Source organism: Eufriesea mexicana, unplaced genomic scaffold (assembly GCF_001483705.2).
Source record: "Eufriesea mexicana isolate 0111107269 unplaced genomic scaffold, ASM148370v2 scaffold507, whole genome shotgun sequence".
NCBI lineage: Eukaryota > Metazoa > Arthropoda > Insecta > Hymenoptera > Apidae > Eufriesea > Eufriesea mexicana.
The window spans coordinates 1,113,560-1,132,965 of record NW_016908664.1 but is presented as its reverse complement, the minus strand read 5'-3'; the positions used below and the strand labels follow the sequence as shown (position 1 = coordinate 1,132,965).

General features: G+C 47.3%; 1 protein-coding gene across 1 annotated transcript in view; it reads right to left on the bottom strand.

Moving 5' to 3' along the window:
• pdm3 (POU-domain protein pdm3) overlaps positions 1-19,406 on the bottom strand; it is a 212,192-nt gene that overhangs the window by 21,223 nt on the left and 171,563 nt on the right. Inside the window, 3 exon segments of the mRNA XM_017897496.1 lie at positions 2,192-2,404; positions 2,806-2,952; positions 3,508-3,685. Of these exon segments, the coding sequence (XP_017752985.1) occupies positions 2,192-2,404; positions 2,806-2,952; positions 3,508-3,685 (538 nt within the window).

Here is a 19,406-nt window from a genome sequence, read left to right as displayed (position 1 = left end):
GCAGCATCCCCTGTACTCTCGAGGTACGTCTCCAAGCCTAATCGAACGTATCGATCGTAGAATTAACGCATGCTTCGAGGAAAGAAAGATGGTGCCGGTTAAAAGAAGGAAGACTATGACGTTCCCAGGTGGATAATGTAACGCGCGTTAAGATTAGCCCGTCGAATTGCGATTTATAATGGAGACAAGATTTACTCCCCTGACCCGTGTCTTTTTCAAGCTTCTTCAATTTCCCGACGAGAATAACACGTACACCTGACAACTCTTCCACGAGCTTATTCTTGAACGAGCATTCTAAAGTGCCCAACGTTATTTGCGTTGCCAATGATCCGGATCCTCATGACCTACTGCCTAGCGATGATAAAACATTCAGTCATTATTTCTTTCAATCACGTTCCGACTGTAAAATTATTCCTCGTAGAATCCACCTTGGATTCCCGCGCCTGATATATACCCGTGACGAATTGGCGCAAAAGTTCAATACGTCAAATGAGTCGCAAAGCAGCGTACTACATATATAACGGTCCTCTATTTTCTGCATGACAAAATCCCAGTCTCCGACTCAAGTGATTCGCATAGTCGAGTCTCATCGATAAATCCGTATGGGTAACCCGAGGAAAAGTGTCGGACCGACAGGTAAGACAGGTGTTCCTGTTTCTTGGCAGCGGGACGTTTATCGGGAAGCGATCAGTCGTTAGTCAGTTACCATCGATTGTGCCGAAAAGCAGTGCAAACATTATTTGCCACCACGTAACTCGTCATCCTAGCAGGACTGGTCCATATCCACGAACTTCAATCCACTTAGGCGGACTCGCAAAGTTCTCCTTGCCCCTCTTTACCACCCCTTAGCCAGCCTGTGTCTCTTCTTCTCTCTCGATCCAGCCCCTTACCCCTATATCCACCTGTCTTCCTCTGGTTCCGTGGCAGCCTCTTTCTCTCTCGCTCTCAATTGCCAGAATAGAAACCCAACTTGGTAGAAACGAAGTTAGCGCGAACCGCAATCGATATAATAGCGGCCGAATCCGCGGAGCTGTGATGTCCAGCCAGGGAGAGTACTAGGGTTAGAGTAGGAGGAGCGGACCCGAGGAGGCGAGGGGTGGTTATTCGTGGGTCTGGAAAGGGGTAGTGAGACGTTAATTATACATTGAAATTAGTTGCAGAGTTTGCCCTCTGCTCGCCAGGCTAGTCTAGGACCACTAAGTATGGACGACGGGGCGAGCCTTAGTCCGAGCTGGTCAGAGATAGTCGATATGATATTATATATTATACGTGTATATATGTGTGTATATATTATATGTATGTGTGTGTGTATATATACATCGGCACATCTTGATTGCACAACATTATGCGCTGGCACATCGTGCAGATTTCACGATGAGACCACTCGGACTGATTTATGCCCCGAAATTCGAAGGTACTTAGTGCGAGGGTTATTGTTGGAGATTTCTTGTTGGTTTACTGATAGCTACGGGATACCCGGTCTACTCTCTCCTCTTGGGCCCTTTATCTCTCTCGCCTTCCATCTCCTTCTCTCTTTCTCTCTCTCTCTCTCTCTCTCTCTCTCTCTCTGTCTCCCGCTTTCTCTTTCTCTCTCTTGGCGACGTTTAATTAAATTTCCCAGGTGAGGCTGCGATTACCCGCCTCGAATGTTTTCGGGAGCTCGACAGCTTGGACCGGTTGGAGGCAGCCGACCACTTTGTGAGTTTGGAAAAAGGAAGGATGACGCGACGTGTAAACCGAATTGCGATAATCTGGGAAAAATTCATTTAAAGTCCATCTGGTCTAACGTCAATACGACTCCTCGTCCAAGTGACACTGATCTATTGTTTACTATTAATCGGACTCGCCGAGAAGCAATTAAAATGCGTAAAAATAACGGACCGAATTCTCTAATTCCCTTTGGAAGCTGCTTTGCACCGTATTCGAACGTATTCGACGCGTTTACGATGGGATAAGATACATTCCACCCGAGAAATTAAATCTGTTTATTATTCGAAACTACCGTGATTCAGCCTAACTCAACGGTTCCCTGTAAGTCGGATTCACAAAGGGTTTGACGGACAATCAGTTTACGTGACACGTCCAACGATGACGGCCTTACTTGGTACACGGCCGATCCTCTAATGGGAGTCGTTCAATGCTCGTTTCGAGAGCTGAAAGGGCGCAAAGACATAAGAAACAGAAGGCTTACCTTGCGACGTAGGGATAAGAAGCTGAGCCCCTTGAATGCCTTGGACCAATTGACCGGACGCTAGGATGAATTGAGGCATCGCAACCGGTTGCGGCTGAGATAATAGCTGAGGTAATGTCGTCATTGACGTCGTACTCGGCGGTAGTAGATGAGGTGCAGTTGTCGTGTTGGAGGCTGTAGGTACTGTGCGACCTGAACATGAAGATTCATTGGCTGGAAAGAAAATCTGGCCATTTAATTACCCGTCTATGACTCCGTGATACTGTTAATAAAAATATGAAGTCGTTCAACCTCTTGACGATGGATTCTGAACGCTAGAAGCTTCGGGGATTCTACGATTAAGGATCACAAGGACCACGACGATCTGACTTCTTTCCTGGTCCAAGATATTCGAAATTTTCTTGAAAATCAGAACCGAGGGAACGAATCAGAGTTCAACGCCAAGAGATTAATGGTTGCGTCACAGTCATAAGTGCGTTGCATTATTCGTAGCGGTGTTAAAGTTTAATTGAGTCGGTGAAAGAAGGAACGTGAATAATTCAAGCGATTGAAAAGGAGTGTCAGGTTTTATGTATGTCAGTTCGTCGATCCATGCGATGACTTTGTATCCCTACCGGAGGAGCTGACAGTGAGATTCAGGGGCGTGTTGATGAGCTGATTGTTAGTCAGTCCCTGGAGACCCGCGGCCAGCGACGCGACTTGCGGTAGGTTTCGTATATGCGCCAGATTCTGAAGATTCTGCAGGGTCACCGTGTCTGCCACTGATAAAGCAAACGATGAAAATGTAGCAAATACGCTAAATTCGTTTCTGTGTGAAATTTAAAGAATACGCTGCATTATTTAATTCGCGACATTAGCCATATACACTCCGACATTTCTCGTTCCAACTTCTTCAATTATGCACAGCCAGCGGCGCTAAGTACGAGATATCAAATATGAAAACTGTAAAACAATTTTAACGTCAGTTTCATCCACTTGGAATATTAATCTTTATTAAATCAAGCTACACAGAATTAATATAATATCAGATACAAACGCTGAAGAATTTAGCCATTTGGCACGTCGCGGATAATTCACGAGACATGTCGTATCAATCGAGGTTAGCTACAAAATAGCTCGCAAAATAACTACCAAATACGATTAGCGATGAAATGTCTGGTCCTAGTAAATATTCCGAACCTAACGAAACTCGACGACTTTTCTTTCAAACTTGACACGAAATCAACCCTATACATTTAATTCGGAAAATCAGTTATTCGTGGCTATCGTCGTCTGCTAATTAAGTTAGCTATTTTATTTAAATAATCTCGACTTACTCATGCCATTGAGCTGCGCTTGCGCCATAGCCGCCCGTCTCGCCAGATGCAGATTCTCAGGTGACGGACTATTCTTCCGCGAGTTCTTCATCTCGTCCATCATTATTTGATGCTCGTGGAGCGAGCCCGTGGCGGCCGCCACCAGTTCAGGGCTGCCAACGCTACTCCTGTCGCTGTCCTGTAACAAACGCGCGTCCAAATAGTAAGTTACGACGATTTGCATAATTACAGCTTACGCTGATCATAGACCGTACTCTACATCTCGATCGTTGGGAACAGACACGGAACGGAATGACAGAGAGAGGGCACGCTGCACCGCGGAACCCGGCGTTCTCGCGTTTCTCTCCCTCTCTTTCTCCCCATTTTTTTATCCTTCGTTTTTTTTTCTCTTTTTTTTTTGTTTTTCCAGTTCAAATTTATCGAAAGCCAGAAAAAAGCAGCCGCCGGGAAAAAATATTAATTACGATTGAAGAGGCACCGGTGAAAACACGGCCGAAAAGTCCGGCTGCGGAGCAACGCGCTCTGTCAGCGGCGAAAATGGCGATACTTTATTTCGTTTATTACGCCGCGTTTGAAACCCCTTCGCATTTGTACCGTATTGATAACAATTATAAAATATTCGACCGCCGCCGCTGGAAACAAAGTGCTTTCGACTATATGTGTCGTCGCAAATTTCGTGCCCGCCTTTCGAGCTTTCCAGCCAACTTTTTGTTACCGATGTTGCCCGACTGCGCGCGTATCGATGACCACCTTCGTTAAAACGATCCGGACCGTGCGCGTCCAACTTCGACGCCTTTGCCCGACGGCTTCACCCCGGTGATCGAGTCGCGAGATCGCTCAGGTGTCCCCGGACCGGATCGCGAACCATGAATCGATCGTTACCTCGCCGATCGGGGTGAAAGGGAAAGCCCGAGAAGAGCGTGGGTATTCGAAACGATAGAAATGGAGGGCGAAAGGTTGGAATGGCATCGAAAGTGGCTGACGGGATCGATTCACCGGTCGCGGCTTGACTCGCGATTATAATTTCCAGCGGCGCGTAATAAGGGGTTGGAACGTAAACGAGTGGCACAATTATCGCGTCGGTTCGCCGATAAAAACCCGGAGGAACGCTCGAGTGGCGGCGTTATTCGAGGAGAGTTCGCTTGGTACTGCGACTGATTATTTCACGAAGGTCAGACGAAGCCGCAGCGAACTTGCAACTTTTCTGCCCGTTTAAGGACAACGCGGACGCGATCGCCAGACCTAACCTGCCTCAAGGGTATTCGATAAACGTCTCAACTTTGGATGACGCTCGTCGCGTTCCCAGGAATACGGCCAACTTTTTGAATTATCGATCCTCATCGCGGCGATATAATTAATTCGCGTTGCGTAAGCAGAGCGTCACACGCCGCTCTTCAGAAGCAACTTTTAAATGGAGAAACAGGGAAATCGGATGCTAAATTCGTTCCCGAGCCCGACGTTGGTTCGTTTATACACCGCGACTGTGTCGAATAGATAAATAAATAAACAAATCGTTCACATCCTCGAGCAGATTCGTTTCCGAAACGTTCGTCCGACATTCCAACCGGGTACGTACACATCGTCGTAGGGTGACATGGCTTTTCAGCGGTTAGAAAAAAAATATCCAGGCTGCACAAGTCGTTCCCTTCGACCCCCTCTTTTTTCCATCATCCTTTGTCTCTCTGGCCGATTTTTTTCTCTCCTTGCTGGCCGAAATCAATCGAACGGGTACGCAAAGGTTTTAGCACGGGCTCGCAATCATTCTCGCCAAAATGCTCAATTATACGCGCGTGGTTCGTTAACGTACCACGCTTTTTATTGCGGCGGCACGTTTAACGCTGAAAATTGATTAATAATCATTCACGGTCCAACTGGCCGACGTTAAAATGCTTCGCTACGAAATAATGGTGGTAGACACACACGCCGTTCGATAGGGTATAAGGGGGCGGTGGGCTGGCAGGGGGCGGTGTGGGTGGCAGGGCTGACGAAAAAAAAAAAAAAAAAAAAAAAAAGAGAAAAGAGAAGGAACAATGAAACGGTACGCGGGCGACGAATCATCGGCGAATAGAAAAATCAGCGAGACGGAGTCGAAAACCGTTCTTGCCCCGATACACTTTGTCCCGTGTCGATCGCGCGCGACAAAGCTGCCGTCGATTTCTCGAATCGAACCGCGGGTTTATAATATTTCGCGATGTATCCAGGAGCGATTCTTTGTGACTACCGGCTGCGATTCTTTCCCCGGGTATGAAGCTCGTTAACGAAATTCTCCGCGCGATAATACGATTTTCGAGCGCGACGCGCTGGCTCAGAGACACGGCACCGACCCCGGCAGCCGAAAAACTGCATACCCGGCAGAGTGTTCTGGCTGAGAGTATCGGCCGGGATATTATATAAACATAAATAATTCGAGCAGCGCAATTTTTCTATTGTACAGCCGGCGATATTCCAAATTAACAGGCCGACGCGATGGTATAGGCGCGCGCGAGGGGGTGGTTCAATCAGCGCCGTACGCGATATATTGGCAATCAAGCCGGTGAATATTTTTTATACCGCTGCTGTACGATTACAAAGCTGCACAAAGGCCGGTACGGATTGTCAATTTTCTTAAAATACCACCGGCGAACGTACAATCTCTGCGAAGCCGGCGTTCCGATGGGCGGGGGGGCGAAGATTGGAATTTGTGGCAATTATTCGTCACGGGATTTCGCGTTACGTGCCGTTCCACGGCTTTTTTATGCCAACTTATTACCGATACGCGATGTATTACTTCTGACACTTTCCACTATTCCACGCCGACTGTGTCCCGCGTTACCTCGTTCGGCTCTTTCACGTTCGCGCGCCAATAAAAGGATTTTTCTACCCTCAGCCACAGTTGGATTAGGGTATTTAAACGTACCCTGGATTTCTACACAGATTTCCAAGGCTATTAGAAATTAATTCGTTATCATTAACTCTTTGCGGTATAAAATTTCAGATAATAAAATGGACCTATGTTGCACAGGAATTTTATTGCTTTTAAATGAAACAAAATTGGTATAGAATTAATTTTTATAAAAATTAACTTATTTTTACTATTTTTCACATAAAACCAGGAAAAAAAGATTGTCGCGATAAACCTTCTGCTTGCAACAATTGATGAACCTGTCCTGTCATATTGAATGTTGCCAATATGAGCGAATTCATTTATAACATTTGTCGAAGGTATTACCAACTTATTTTACGTAAATAAGAACTATAACGAAATATAAACTTATGTGCATGCAGCTATTGCGATATTTCGAGGTAGGACTAGAAATGTCCCTCAAAGGTGGGCCCAAAGCGTGCCTTAAAGAGTTAAGACAGTCCTCTACGGAGTTTGAAGAAGAGTCGATGTGAGAGTGTTAGTTGCATATGATCATATCAGTTATTAGTCCAGTTTTTTAGTCTATACCTTACTTCAGAATCTCTTTTAGCTCGTAATAAATATACATTGGAATAAAACAACACCCACCACGCATACCCCGTGCATCAAAAAGGTGGGACACATTTAATCCCGCCGTGCCGCAAAGAGTTAAGCGAATAAGTTGTTCGACATTTTCGTCCTCTCCTATATTTAGATACAGAGTTACCAAATGTGCATTATTTCTGACACTTTCCACTATTCCAAGCCGACCGTGACCCACGGTACCTCGTTTGGCTCTTTCACGTAGGTTCGACAAGTAAAAGGATTTTTGTACCCTCAGCGAGAGTTGGATTAAGGTATTTAAAGGTACCCTGGATTTCTACGCGAATTTCCAAGATTACTAGAAATTAATTAATTATCATGAAACGAATAAGTTGTTCGACATTTTCGTTCTCTCCTTTTCCACTGTTTCTCAGATATTTAGATACAGAGTTACCAAATGAACACACCGATTATTCGATAAAAGTATCGCGCTATTAATTTTCGTTACCGTGCCACTACGTTTTCTAAATTCGCGATTAAATTGGAATTAAAGAATCGGAGAAATCGCAATTAATCGTTGGCGTGGACAAACCAAGTATCATAGCCGGTTAAATTTCCGATTTAATGGCCGCGGATGCCGATTTCGTATCCTCGAATCTATCATCCGGCAACCTGCGACTTCTCCGTTTTCTCGCGGGGAAAAAAGGGAAGGCGAACCGAACGGTACTGGACGCTGGGACGGAAAAGGGCGCAAAAACGTAAAGAAAAGAGAGACACAGGCGTGTATTAATCATTCGTCCCCGTATCCCCGGCGCGTTCGTGCCGCGCGATATATAATTCATGCATATTTACGGGATGCCGGAGGAATAATTAACGAACGGCAGCGCATTAAGGCGCGTCCTATGTGTATACGTACGTGCACGTACAGTCGGCTTCTTAGAAAGACAATCTAAATTATAATAAATCGATGGAGTACGCACGAGCGCGGATGCTTTACCGCCGCGACTTCTGTCTCACTCTTTCGCCCCACATCGCCCAGTTTCTTCTCTCTTCCGCCGTGTGTCGATGGCTGGTGGTTGTACAAAGTAATGTTACCCGGTGCGCGGCCTCTTTGCATAATGGCATGGAAATATGCCGGAACGTGTATCGCCATAGTTGGATACAGATTAAGCGTGTTAGAGCTTCGACACCCGGCTAATTCGCGAAAAAGGACTCTCCCCTCGGGGTGACACGACCCATGAATAAATTCGACCGAAGCTTCCCCGTCCGCCCTCTCTCTCTCTCTCTCTCTCTCTCTAACCCTCTATATCCATCTTTGTCGGTCAAGTCGGGAAACTTGGCCAAAGACCAGACAACGTTCGCGACGACTTCCAACAGGGCTGACAAAATTATTTAGCCGTGGAATTTGAAGCCAGCCACTTCCTAAAAGGGGTGGGGTTTTTAGACGCCCCGAGGACTCGTTTGTCTTCGCCAACGGACAGCTTTCTGGGCGGTGAGACAGCTTTTAGAGATTCCGTTCGAGTTTTCTGTCCAGAGACCGGTCTAGGGTGTGAAGAACGCGCGAGAATCTCGCCCGCGCGAGTTGACAGAACGGGGGTGGGCCTAGGGGTGGGGGGAAAAAAAATGTATAACGATCTGGAATCCGGGAACGGTGGAAGTTATCAAACGATTCGAATGCTCTCGCGGCCATTTTTCTATATAAAAGGACCGAATATCCCCTTTTCCGGGGCGCTGTAATTTCGAATTTTCGTCAAAGTCGTACAATGGAGAGGAGCGCTCGCGGCCGCCGCCATTGGTATCGGGGCATTTCATTGCATAAAAAATAGATAAAGCCCGGTCGATAGGTAACGAACGAAAATAGGAGGCGCAGGAGCCACGGCGGTAGTTCAATTTTTTTTTTTTCCACGCAAATTCGTAAACGGCTATACCGACGGTATGGCCACCCCCATATTAAATGGACGAGGCGAGGGGGATTAGTTGAATGCACAGGCCCGGCCATTTTGCTTGTAAAAGTGCGCCCCGATATATAGTAAGCCGTAGAAACGTATGTTTACGGGGTTTCGGCATTTCGCATAAATTAATCAGCCCACCACCCCCTCTTGCGCAAATACCGCGTCGCGTTCTATTCACCGCGGGCAGAAACACGCAACCACCGCTTTTCTTCCAAAACGTCCATGCTTTGTCACTCTTCGAATATTTTTCCCCTCCAAAAAGAGAATTCTTTCCCCATTATTTGCATAAAATTTCATCGTTCCCTGGAATTCTTTCATTTCCGTCATACATACGTTACAGTCGCAATCCGAAATCGGTCAAAAATATTTCTGCAATTTTCAATTACGACTCGGAGTTATCGATGATTTAATGAACCTTCGACAGAACTTTTATCGTAACATTAAAGGATAAGAGAAATATCGGTTACGGTACTTAAATAAATTCTATATTCAAAGAATCTAGGAAATTTTATATTTTTCTTAAAGTTGCACGGAATTACTCGATTAATAAGCATACCGGCTATAGATACCGCACTTGGAGACTATACAGAAGTACTCGAAGTAAGAAAATTCATGTAAACATAGGTGCACGGTCGCTTTGCATTTTAATGTAATTTATACGGCGAAAGGAAAAATTTTAGTATGCATGAAATGAATTTTAACCAATGTACCTACGACGTCGCGGTTTGTTCAACCCTTAACTGATAACTTGGATTGTCCAGTCATCTAGCGCGTTAAGTATGTCTCCCGATTACTCGCGAAGAGAGTTTTTCCTCCGGATTCGATGCCCCGAATTTATCGCCGTACACCGATTACGCTTTATAGCACCGTAACTTAGGTTAATGCGACGTTTATGCGGATATAGCGCGTCATATTTTTCTTCGTGAAGATCAAATGGCTTTTACCCTGCTAATTATGTAACAAATGTTTCGACCACGCGGCCGGGAATTAATGTAACGAGCCGTTGCCACCGTTTCGCGGCCGAGGACAGCAAACGAATCATTTGGAAAAATTCTTCGAGAGGACGCCGACTCCTCGTGTGCATAATTCACAACCGCCTCTCATTCACTTCGTTAACGCTTCTAATTGTTGTTCATTCATTCCCGTATTTTGGCAGCCGCGTCCCAATCCCGTTAACAAGTTCGCTCCTCGTTCTAATTACCACCGAATAAACTCCTCGCCTCGAGTATTCTAAATATATAAATAGCGAGTGGGACAAAAAAGTTTGCCGCATTCCGCAAATGGATTTACCCGGATCTCGCGATTGCATCAACCACTTGCATCAACTGCGATTGTATACGTGCCATTATCAGATTTCGCCGAGGGGAAATGCAACATTAAGGTTCGACGGGGATTTCGAAGGAAATTAACAGGAAAAACGTTATTCATTTTTAAACCGTAAAAACGGCACGGGATAGAACAAAGCGGAATATTCGAATTATATCGCGGAGAAATTTCTCCGCGAACGGAGAAACTTGCCAATTTCCACGCGGACTTCTGCAACTCCGGCGATAAGTTGCGCTGCAAAAATTCTGTTCGAAAGGCTGGTCGATGTTCAACGAAATTGCGCAACTTCGCCGAAGTGGAGTTCGGTTCGCCGCAAAAATTTGCAACGGGAGACTTGCCAATTTTTCGCCAAGTTCCGCCACCGCGCCGATAAGTTCGCCGCGGAAATTTTCCTCGAAAAGCTGCCCGATGTTTTACAGAATCGTGAAACTTCACCGACAGGTGCACGCTAGCAAAAAAGAATGAAAAAGGGAAAACAAAAAAAAATGTATATATGCTTCGGAAAAAATTTTTTTTTTCCATTCTTGCTTTTTCCGCGGCTGTTATAAAGCTTCGTTGGCAAGCTCGGGATGGAAACAAGCGATGGAAACAAATTTCCGCGCAACGACTGGCCCCGATGCTCGCAGGGAAGGAACCGAAAGTTGCAGGCCTCGCCTGGTAAAATAAACTGAAATTTTCGAGTTATTGCAACTCCGATAAATCGAAGGGGTGGGGGGACATTCTTGTCGGCGTGGCCGGGGGTCCGTGGCGAGACATAAATTCCCCGGACGGCCCGACAAAAAAGCCCCATTCCCCGATACAAAGAAACTAATCCGCGACCTTTCACACCTTCGAAACGGCTGGAAAGCAGCCCGATTTACACGAGCCACCCTCGTCCCTGCCTCTCCTTCTCACTCTCTCTCTCTCTCTCCCTCTTCCTGCTTCTCTCATCCCTCTCCGCGCCGGCGTCCAGAGCAATCGGAACAGCGACCATCAGCGACAATGCCCGACCGAACGAAATAATAACGCTTTAAATTTCGCGGGAAGGATCGTTCGTTGGTCGGTTCGAGCAGTAAAAAATCGTTAGCCAGCCCTCACGGGCCATCTCGCTAATGCGAAAAACCGTGCTGCAGCGTTCTCCGCTCGACGAACGGTGCGAGAGAGAGAGAGAGAGAGGCAGCGAGGGAGAGAGAGAGAGAGAGAGAGGAAGAGAAAGAGAGAGGGAGAAAGAGAAACGGAGAGCGAGAGAGGGAGACAGGTGGGATACGAGACAGATAGAGACAGAAGGAGAGGGACCACCACCCAGATCGGATCAGAGGGTGGACGAGGGTGTACGTGTACCGGTGTGTGTCCGCGTGTGTGTAGCAGAACGAACACACAGGGTGGCGCGGTGCAAAAAAGGAAAAAAAAATACGCGAGCAGAAAAAGGGCGGCGTTGCGAGCTGGTATGGTGGGGCGGAAAAAAGGGGTGGCACAGGATTGGGATACACGGTCGTTGGAAATGCAACAATAAACATTACTTATCGGCACGGGAGCCTTTAACAATGCGGATACGACGAGAGAAGCGGCTCGCGGCCGCGCAAAAGCGCAAGTTTTTTGCAATAAAGTCATTTCGAGGCGTTTGAGTTATGGGTAATTCGTGTGGAACGCGCGAGCGACCGGTAACGCATACACAGGGACAGAGAAGGAGAGAGAGAGAAGGAAAGACCGCGAGAGAGAGAGAGAGAGAGAGAGAGTGGGGTGGGAAGAGGTGGAGAGAGAAAGGGTGTATGGAAGAGTGTGGGAGGGAGAAAAAGAGAAAGAGAGATCGGGTCCCGGCTCCATTGATTAGTATTAATGACTTAGCTGCACTTCGCCAACGGTGCCTGGCGTCGGTGGCGTCGGCGTCCGCGGTGGCGGCGGCGGCGGCGGTGGCGGTGGCGTCGGCGCAACGAAAACGGCGGCCGGCGTGTAAAAATACATTAATATCTGTTTGCGCTTAATAAACGATAGCCGCGCTGACTTCAGACTAATGGCCGTATTCCGGAATCGGTAATACGCGTTTTTATGTTTCTTTCTCTACACAACGGCCCCCGGACCGGTTCCCACCTACGCTTATTTCTCGCCAATCTTTCGTTACGATCGATTCTTTTGTCCCTCTCTCGCTCCCTTCCACCCTTCCCGTCTCCATCTCACTCCGCCCGTTTTACAGCTCTTTTTCTTGCTGTTCCGCTATTTTTTTCCTTGCGTTTTAAAAGGCTTTTCGAACTAGCCTGCTCGTTACACGCGGGGATTAGAGCTTTCCGCCGGATATCGTGCACGAGCCCCGAGTTTGCTCGACTTCGGGTTACCGAAGGGATTCTTCTTGTTTAACATCGTGACGAGTAAACGAGCTATGGATAATCGAGAACGGTTGTTCCCTGGTCGCCACGTTTTTGAATCTCTCCACGGATCGCTATTACGACCTACGGTCAAATTTATTTCGATCAGATGATAAAATTTCTGATCAAAGATATAAAGATAGCGTGCGAAAATTGTCCTATGCATTCGCAACTCCTGAGATATGACAAACTGCGAAGTCAGTTTATTCTCAGTTCACTAGCGAGCGTGTCACGTCGTATGATACAACCCTCGTGCGTCGAAGAAAACAGCAAAGCGCTCGGATCCCAACTACCCCTGCCAACCACCCCACGCTAGCTTTATTCGAACGGAATGCCAGGGAAAGAAGAAATACGGGACAAAAGTATAAGCAAATGAACCCACGCGTCCCGATGAAAACCTTACCGATAAAGGGCGAAGAAAGGGAAAAGAAGGAGCGAAGGAGGAAAAAAAGGGAGAGTCTATTAACAAAGTCCGTATCACGACGTAACAGACCCACCAAGACACTTTTAACTCACCGCCGTACCCCGTCACGAGTACTCCATTGATCGGGATTAAGGATTATCCGTGGCCATCCAGAGCGAAGCGGTGCGAGGAAACGATGAATTTCCTCGACGACCGGGGGTATCCTAACGGGGACGTGCTCCACGGGGGTTGCAATTATCACGTGGTCATTGCGAATCGTTGTTATCGGGTAGTAGGTGCGAGAAGGACGGCGCGAGGGAAGCACGTGTGAGAAGGACGAGGACGTAGGGGTTAGCTAGAGACAGAGAGGCGGAGAAAGACGGACAAACGAGAGAGTCGGCCGACCCCTCGGCACAAGGCTGCTTTGTCTGTAAGTGTAATTAGTCCAGGGTGGGGTTTCTCGTAAGAGGAAGAGAGATCGACAGAGACAGGCGGCGAGAGAGACGGGAAGAGGGGTAGACGGAGGAAAAGGGTGGTTCATCCTGGTTTCTCCCTCGCCGCGCCGCCGTGCCCCACCACCGCCTTATTTATATGCAAATGAGCTTCATTTCGCGATATTAATGTTCCAGCCGAGTCGGCCTGGCCCGGCGCGAAAGGGTGCACAGGATACGCGGAAAAGGGTTCGTCCTGGTCCGTATATGTTTACGATCGTTCCGTTCGCCAGCGCGACGCGCGATTTGCTCCGCTGGAAATTACGGCGTCGATGGTCGGGAGATCGAAGGGTGCCACGTCGCGGGGGTGTGACGACCTCGGATCGAAAGGGTAGGGTGAAAGAAATTTCCCGCTGCGCCCGCTGCTTCGACACGGTTTACTCGCTCGCCGGGAAGAGATCGGTATCGAAACGAATATAATAAGGGTTGAAAAGCGGTTGCCAGTGTAGTGCAATTTATTTTACCACGGGAGAACGTTTTTCTCCGATTCGATAACTTCGATAATCGCCACTTCGAGTGTGCCCTTCAGGAATCTTCCATTTCTTTCTTTCTGTCTTATTTATATATCATTACCGCGTTCAAAGTACGAGAGTCGAGCACTCAGAAGCAAACATATGTCGAGAATAAATTGGACTCGTCGGTCGATAATCGTGTTGTAAAATTGAAACGATAGGGGTGAATGTCTTTTAATTGCAATTTCAATCTTCCATCCAAGTTGAACGGCCATCGCGTCTTCGATAAATTCGTGTAATTTACTCCGATGTGATTAAGCTATTGCTGGTCGATAAGTAGATAAACAAATGAATACCATTAACGCGAAGCGTCTCGAAAACTGGATACCACGGGACCACCGAGAATCCGTAATTTTCACTCGAGAATTTCCCCTAATCTGCGCCGCTATCTGGCCAGAACTGGTCCCTTATCAGCAACGTCCGATCCGGTTATGGTAATCGCGTAGCCGAGAAAACGAACAGCCGCGCGAAACCCAAAATTCCATCCTTCTACCCCCTATCCACGGAATCAAAAACTGGCCGATAGGCGGAGGGGGTTGCCGGGGGTGGTTTTCTGCGGTTTGGTCGACGAACAGCCACGTATCGGGATAATGACCGATTTATCGCAACGAGCAGAGCATGGCAGCGGGTAGACAGACCCCCATCAAGCCTCCACCGGGTTAAATTAACAACAGACAAGCCACTTGAAACATTACCGAGGCTTCCTAGGCGAAGCAAGCCGAGGGTGGGTTACTCCTGCTACCTTACTCAACATAAATTAGGGCCGATAGAAAGGGTAGATTGCAGAATGTTGAGTGTATAACGACCGACGCTCTGTCGGTGGCTCGTGTCTCGAGCATCCGCGGCTCGCGTCTTACTCTTGCGGCACACGCGAGCCCGAAAAATCTCCCATGCCACACGCCACCGCATTCTAATGCAGCCCGGTGCATCGGGTGCTGCTGCGACCGAGCCACCCCTGTCGCCTTTCCACGTGTCAACCCACGGTACACCTTTGACCCGAAATTTCCTGCCAAATTAGACTCACTTTTCTACCCCTTTCCATCACCCTAATCTTTTTATTACCGTGATCTCTTCATTACCGAAAATTTTTGAATTTTTATCATTTTCATTTTTCAATATTTAATTTTTATTTAATTTTTAATCTTCCGCGATAATTTTACGTTTCGTCGAATCTTCGTCCTTTATATTTTATTTTCCAATATTTGGATTTCTGGTTGTACATCTTTCTATTTGTTTTCTTGTTTGATTTGCCCCGTTTCGATTTTCTAAGAGTACATTTCACGACAGAGCAAGGCAAGTGTCAACGTTACCGAAGCACAGCAAAGTGTCTCAAGTAACACAAAACATCCCAAGTGAAAGACATGCAGTACGTGCACAGTGATCTAGCAGACTGCCACAGCCAAGTTATCGATTCTACAACGGCGCAACTAAGGATTCAACGTCCCCGAGCCCCGCCGCGCGAATATTCGATCATTTTCGGGGAGCCGAACGGTAAATAGAGTCCCTTTCCTTCTTTATTCCGCCGCAATTACAGCCATACTTTAATTACAATTCGTAAAATCCGACGGGGGAATACGGTTCCCTGCGGGGGCGGTATGGAAATCGCGGGGCGAACTTTATGTCAACCTTGTGCGCGAGTAACACGATTCTATTAAAATGATTATAAAACCGGCGTCATTAACGCGGGAATTTATGAATATTTTAAACCGAGGCAAGAAGATAAGACGATCGCTTCTTTCTGCTTTCTCCGTCTCCCCGTTCCCCGTTTCATTTCTCCTTTTTTCTCCCACCTCGTCCCCCTTATCCCCGTCATGCTTTAAATTTTAATTTCCAGTTATCGCGCATGAAAATCGTCACGGTTGGTGACGTCGCGAGGTGGATGTCTCCTACACCGGCATACATCCAGGGCCCCGTGCACATATTCCCGGCATAGACGAGGCGAGGAAGAAGCGATAGAAAGAAGGAGGAAGACGGGCTAAGGGGCCGTCGTTACCGGTAACGACTCCTTCGTAGGTAATGTTTCCCCGAGTCCCTTCGAAAAGCTTAATTACGGCGAGTCAGCGAAATAATTCGAAATAGGAGTAAACGTTTGTGCCCGGGCGGTATTTGCATTTAATGGATATTAAAATGAATGACCATCGCTCATTACGAATGCCGCGGGGCGTTCGTGGTAAAATCGTGGGTAATGAAGTCGCCGGCGGAATCTTACTTGTAAATGGATCCTTCATTATATCCGGATATCGTTTCCACGGAAATGCGTTCTAACGACTATTCGGACACGCCGTTCGAGAAATCGTAAGAATCCCCGGGACGCGATAATGCCACCGACCCTCTCCCTTGCCTCGTGTAATTACGACTGCATAGTTTCTACCATGGAACGACCGCTCGTTCCATTCGGGTCGAAACGAAATTTCCAATCGTAGGGAATTTTTTCAAGAACCAGAGATACTGTTTCGATACGATCGCCATGTTACTCGTGCCGAAACGACAGTCAAGATTCTCCCAAGATCTTGTCGTCCATATTAAAAAATTTTGAAACGATAAGGAAAGAAAGACTAGCTCCTAGAGAGCAAGCTCGGCGAGAAATACACTCAATTTACACCGTGCAAAGTGTTAAATAATCGAGCAACGATGACAGTCGTGAAACGAAAACTGTAATTGAAACGAAACGTGTGATAATCTATTAACGATGGAAAATCCTTACATCGAATTTGGATGGGCCAAGAAGATTCGAGGAATCCCTATTGTTACCCTTAATCGCTTCGCCAAATGGTCGAAATGGGCGAAGCAAAGGTATCCAATTATTTTTGAAACAACGTGGCGCAACTATCGATAGACGGTGTTGTATACACGATCAGAAGCAACGAGCCGACCATCCGGTACACGCGAGCGCGCCCTGTAATCAGCTCATCGGCAACGCTCGGAATATTCTTCGCAACAGACATCTTAATGCTCGGCAGTCGTAAACAGCGCGGACGTGACGTAAATCTATTCGCAGCGTGGTTGTTTGGCTCTCGGTCTTTGCCGGCTAAGAGGGGCGGTCGGTTGAAGGTGAATACAGCGAGAGAGGATGAAAGAGCAGCACAACGGCGGTGGAAGCGAAGAGAAAGAGAGAGAAAGAGTGGGAAGAGAAAGCGAAATGTAGACGGAGAGAGAAAGACGGGAAAGCCGGCTGAGAAGGTGGTAGTGGTGGTGGTGGTGGTGGTAGCCACGTTGGTAGGGGTGGTTGGGCGAGAGAATCGGAGGTGGGTCGACCGATGTATGAATATACATGACCTTACCACCAACCCTTACACCGCAACGGGGCTCTGCTTACATTATTGTATATCTAATTCCGCGGATGGTTCTCAAAATTCGCTGTTTGCCGCGGTCGGCCGGGCGCCGCGACGCCCGACGTCGCCACGACCACGTGGCCCGTTGAGAATCACTGCTGGCTCACGACATTATGCAGGCAGTCTACATATTATACATTCGGACTGGGATTCAATTAAGTTTGGTTAGACCACCCTCTACCCCCACCCCGTCGTCCTTCCGCACCCCACGGTCCACCCATCCACCCACGCCACCCCTTTCACCCTCGTGTTTCCCTCTTCTGCTTCCTTTCTCTCTTCCCGTGCCCTCTTCTCCGCTTCTGTCCACCACCTTCCTCGCCCGAGCCGCCTAACCACCCCGCCCAACCCCTTTTCGCCGACGACGCCGGCACGTAGAGGTGTTCTAAATCGTGTCTCGCTGAGACGATTCGTTCCGCGGTTTTCGGAACCGTTCCGGCCTCGTCTCGTTTGAATTATTGTGGTCTGCCGCGCTCGATAGGCCCAGCCGGTTTCAAGGGGAAACCGTACCCCCGACGGACCTGGATCCGGGAACCGGGACAACGATTGCGGAGCCGCGATTTGATCGGTCCGCTGAATTTTTGAAACCCACCCCTCGGGATGCGGCGATTGAAACCGGTGAACCGCGGGGAATTAAAGTCGTATCGATCTTTATGGGATCGGGCGTGCAATCGTTGTCGGTTTCTCGTGTAATTGTATCGGGCAAATTGGAAGCCCGTAATGAGTCACTCGAACGTGTACACGTAAGATTTTTCTGGATACGAGAGGCGACTGTAAGAGGGGGAGGAAGGCTCCGATAATGTATAATACTTTCCCAAGCATATGTTCAAATACGGTTTCGCAGCCAGTTGTAGGACCTGAACGACACTCGACAATGGCTGAAATAATAATCGTCGAACAGCTGGTGGAAGGTTCGATGTCACGGCCGCCATGGATCCCCGTAACATGGACGAGCGTGTTTGACATTCGGCGGGCGTAACGAGCCACGGCAATGAGGTTAATTGAAATACGTCAAGTATGAGCTCGCACTGGGGGATATTTCGACGAGCCCGCGTTGTAGTTCAACTATCCTGCGTTAAGAGTTAGAAGAAACGTATACACCCTAGTGATCACCCTTACGTATATGTAGATAAATTCGTTGACCCAAAGAGAAAGAAAGAAATCTCGATCGTACGACTGAAATTTGAAACCCAATTTAACTACACCTCGTGCAAAGTAATTTTTCAGAGAAAGCTACTTTATTTCGACGAGCCCGCGTTGTAGTTCAACTATCCTGCGTTAAGAGTTAGAAGAAACGTATACAATCTAGTGATCACCCTTACGTATATGTAGATAAATTCGTTGACCCAAAGAGAAAGAAGGAAATCTCGATCGTACGACCGAAATTCGAAACCCAATTTAACTACACCTCGTGCAAAGTAATTTTTCAGAGAAAGCTATCCCTATATGGCACTCACTCGACATTTGGACGAGCCTGCGTTGCAGTTCAACTATCCTACGTTAAGAGTTAGAAGAAACGTATACACCCTAGTGATCACCCTTACGTATATGTAGACAAATTCGTTGATCCAAAAAGAAAGAAGGAAATCTCGATCGTACGACCGAAATTCGAAACCCAATTTAACTACACCTCGTGCAAAGTAATTTTTCAGAGAAAGCTATCCCTATATGGCACTCACTCGACATTTGGACGAGCCTGCGTTGCAGTTCAACTATCCTACGTTAAGAGTTAGAAGAAACGTATACACCCTAGTGATCACCCTTACGTATATGTAGACAAATTCGTTGATCCAAAAAGAAAGAAGGAAATCTCGATCGTACGACCGAAATTCGAAACCCAATTTAACTACACCTCGTGCAAAGTAATTTTTCAGAGAAAGCTATCCCTATATGGCACTCATTCGACATTTGGACGAGCCTGCGTTGCAGTTCAACTATCCTACGTTAAGAGTTAGAAGAAACGTATACACCCTAGTGATCACCCTTACGTATATGTAGACAAATTCGTTGATCCAAAAAGAAAGAAGGAAATCTCGATCGTACGACCGAAATTCGAAACCCAATTTAACTACACCTCGTGCAAAGTAATTTTTCAGAGAAAGCTATCCCTATATGGCACTCAT